Source organism: Austrofundulus limnaeus, unplaced genomic scaffold, assembly GCF_001266775.1.
Source record: "Austrofundulus limnaeus strain Quisiro unplaced genomic scaffold, Austrofundulus_limnaeus-1.0 Scaffold15, whole genome shotgun sequence".
Classification (NCBI taxonomy): Eukaryota; Metazoa; Chordata; class Actinopteri; order Cyprinodontiformes; family Rivulidae; genus Austrofundulus; species Austrofundulus limnaeus.
The window spans coordinates 3,931,120-3,934,963 of NW_013952417.1; the positions used below are offsets into that span (position 1 = coordinate 3,931,120).

Here is a 3,844-nt window from a genome sequence, read left to right on the forward strand (position 1 = left end):
TGAACAGGGGGAGTCCAGTTTGGTGGCCTCGGGAGTCCATCTTTGTTATTTGCAGATGATGTGGTTCTGTTGGCGTCATTGTGCTGTGCTCTTCAGCTCTCACTGGAGTGGTTCACAGCTGAGTGTGAAGCAGCTGAGATGAGGATCAGCGCCTCCAAATCGAAGTCCAAGGTCCTCAGTTGGAAAAGGGTGGAAATGCTCTCTCTGGGTTGGGGGTGAGGTTCTGCCTCAAGTCGAGGAGTTCGAGTATCTTGGGGTTTTGTTCACTAGTGAGGGAAGAACGGAGCGTGAGATCGACAGACAGATCGATGCAGCTTCTGCAGCGTTGTGGACTCTGTACTCTGTTGTAGTGAAGAGGGAACTGAGCTGTAAGGTGAAGTTCTCTGTTTACCCATCGGTCTACGTTCCTACCCTCATTTATGGCCAAAAGAACAAGATCAGGGATGCAGGTCGAAATGAGTTTTCCCTGCAGGGTAGTTGTCTCCCTTAGAGATAGGAGGAGAAGTTCAGTTCTCCAGGAGAGACTCAGAGAAGAGCCACAGCTCATCCACATTCAGAGGAGCCAGCTGAGGTGATTCGGGCATCTCCTAAGGATGCCTCCTGGACACCTCCCTAGGGAGGTGCTTCAGGCATGTCTGACTGGGAGGAGACCCCGAGGAAGACCCAGGACACGCTGGAGAGACTATGTCGCTGAGCTAGGAACGCTTTGTGTCGTCCCAGAAGAGCTAGAAGAGGTGGCTGGGGAAAGAGAGGTCTGGAACTCCCTGTTCAAGTTGTTGCCCCTGGCTCTGGATAAAGCAGAAGCTGATTGATGGATTGACTGATAAACAGATGAGTTATGGACTGGGTGACTGACGGATGGATGGATGAATTTACTTGATAATATGTTTGAAGCCAAAAGCCCAATATAAATGAAAGGGAAAAGTGACATTTGTCCAAAAAAGAATGACATTTATCTGAATGGCATTCTGCAAATCTAACGTGTTCATTTCTACTAGAAACAAATTGAAAAACTGTCTGAAAATTTTGTTCTATTATTATAGAATAAATTGACTTGATTTTTCTCTTCATCTCATCTTCAAGCAGGCATATTTTTCTATAAAGGTTACGCTCACGTTTCATTTGCTCCAGGATGTTGTTGGTCTTGGTCTCCCTCCAGAGAGKCTCCTGTGGTCTGCGAGATATTATCACTGTCATAGGTGCCGTTCACTTCCTCTTCTGTAATGACGTCATAACCTCCATCATCAGATATGTTGCTGGGGTCTGAAACTAGGCAAAACAATCACTTGAGCTTATCAAACTTGAACAGGTAAAATATAAAAACACACATCAAGTTTGAGCTGTTTTTCAAAATCAATCATGTAACAATGTAAAAAAATAAATAAATAAAAACCTGAAGAGAATATTTTCAGTGCAAAGTCACATTGACAATGATACAGTACCATTTTTCTTAAAATTTTCACATCGATTCACATTTTTACTTCTGGGAAACTAAATTTCTCTGAGATTTTTTTCTTTTATACTCATTTACAAACCTGACCTGACACCAGCTAACATAATTAGCTATCACACAAAGGATTATTACTACAATTTTGTTTTTATTTACATTTTACCCAGTGGTCAGATTTGCTTTTGCAAATTAACTTATAGAAAGTAAAAGCAAAAAAGAAAAGCTCCTTCTCTAATTTTAAATGTGGTTTCCTTTCCGTTTGTACACTAAATGGTAACTTTACAGCTCAGGTTTCAGTGTTTGTTCCTCATTATGGTAAAGTCCTTTCACTTCTGCCCACACCTCTCCAGTCCTACAGTGAGGCTGCGGTCCAAACAACAAAGTGCTGGTTTGTGTTTAATGAAAGGAGGATTTCATTTTCTTCTAAACATGTCTCACCCGTTACTCTGGGAGTGGGTTTATCRGGAGCAGGCTCAGGATGAGGAGGCGCAGCTCCAGGTGGAGGTGGCGACACTTCTGCAGGACTCAGTTCTGCGTCTGTGAACCTCTCCACCACCGGGCTGTGCTGCATGTAGCAGTCCCTGCAGCAGCGCTCCTTCTTCCCGCTGTGCTTGGTCATTACGAAGTTGCTGCTGCAGTTGTAGCAGAAGATGCGACCACAAAGTCTGAAACATAAAAAAAAAATAATAATAAAAACACAAAATGATGCCCCCAAAAAATTATATTTTGATTTCAAAAATGCATGGTGTGAGTGGAGGCAGTCGGCTCGCCTGCAGTGATGTTTGCGCAGAAACCAGGTGAACTGGCCCTGGCAGTCGCGGCAGTGAGTGGCCTCCTGATCCACCAGCCACCAGCGCTCCTCAGCTCGCAGCTTCTGCTCAAACTCCAGAGCATCAGATTTCTGCCACAGAGCATCTTTGTCCCTGATGCAATCAAAAAAAAGACAAAATACATCAGTGTTTGTGTCCTCCTGAAGTATCTTAAAGAGGCGATGTTATGTGCTTTCCAAGCCTATATTTCAATTCTATACTAAAATAAAGTAACTATGTCACATTTTCAGCTTATGAAAGAGCTACATATTTGTAAAAATCCCCAAAACAATTTACTTCTCATCTTGACAGTTTCTAAACATCTTGAAATAGGTCTCTGTCTCTTTAAGAAAATCCAACCACTTCGGTCACGACCATTTCAACACGTAGCCTGCCAGAGTCGCGGAGCGGGTGGGACGCACCGCCATGAGGAAGCTCGGCTTAAAGACACATCCCAGAGGAGGAGCTTGTCCCAAAAGGACACAACCCAGAGGTGTTTCTGGTCCCCACCTGTCGTTTTGCTCCTCAGCATGGCTGCATAAAAACTCTGCAGGATTTCTCAAACATGCATGAATGAGTCAAAGCAAGGCTTTGGGCATGTTTTTTATGAGAGTGTAACATTATAACATGATATAAAACTCAAAAAAGTTGATTTTACATGATATTGCCCCTTTAATAAATGGGACCCATCACATTGAACTGAGGATACAATCACTAAGTTGTATGTGGAGAAARAGTGTATAGTGAATTTGATTGCTGTGGTCACCGCTGCAAAAAATAACTATTCTGATACATGATTTTACACAAAAATGTAGATTATATTGTACTTATAATCCAAAAATGATGCAAACAAAAAAAAAGCTGTGTCTGCATTACAAAAGACTGCAAAAGCCTGAAATTGCGAGTGCACATGCCACAGGAGTACAAGAGAGCTTTAGGGGTGACAACAGTGTGTCTGAGTTTACAGAAAAAAAAAGAATCAGAGAAAGATGATTTTTGCAACAGTAGAGGTTATTCTCCACACTTCAGCTCTGACCTTCTTTCACAATCCAATCTCTGTAAAGTGTTTTAGAATTAAAAAAAAGCCTTTCCCTCACATCCTGTGTCTAGGAAGCTGTTCAGACCTGGTGCTGACAAGAATCGTGGCTGATTGGATCACAAGTGGACCGAGCTAAAAACAAGTGTGAACAAAGAGTTCTGCCACCTCCCAAACACCCATACACTGATGGATAACACAGCACACTCCTATAGATGTGATTTAAACACATTTCAAATGTGTTATTCTGTGAATACTGATACATTTCAGGCAGTGTTGTATGAAGTACCACAAAGTGATACTTGAGTAAAAGTACAAGTATTTTACCAGAAAAAGACTTTGGTAAAAGTTAAAGTCTCCTTTAGAAATATTACTAGAGTAAAAGTCTTAAAGTACCTGATATTTTCTGTACTTAAGTATTAAAAGTAAAAATATTGACTTAAAATATGCAGTTAGATTTTCTGTAAGGACATTTATTAGGAGGTGACCTCCCTCCAAAAAAATGCAGAAATGACTATATCGTGTTAAAATAATTTATGTTAAATTTAG

The 3,844-nt window shown here is 41.4% G+C and overlaps 1 protein-coding gene across 1 annotated transcript in view; it reads right to left on the bottom strand.

Annotated features, from left to right (window-relative positions):
* fyco1a (FYVE and coiled-coil domain autophagy adaptor 1a) overlaps positions 1–3,844 on the bottom strand; it is a gene marked incomplete at its 5' end in the record, with an annotated part of 24,660 nt that overhangs the window by 7,569 nt on the left and 13,247 nt on the right. The window contains 3 exon segments of the mRNA XM_014002946.1: positions 1,116–1,269; positions 1,889–2,115; positions 2,221–2,373. Coding sequence (XP_013858400.1) covers positions 1,116–1,269; positions 1,889–2,115; positions 2,221–2,373 — 534 coding nt within the window.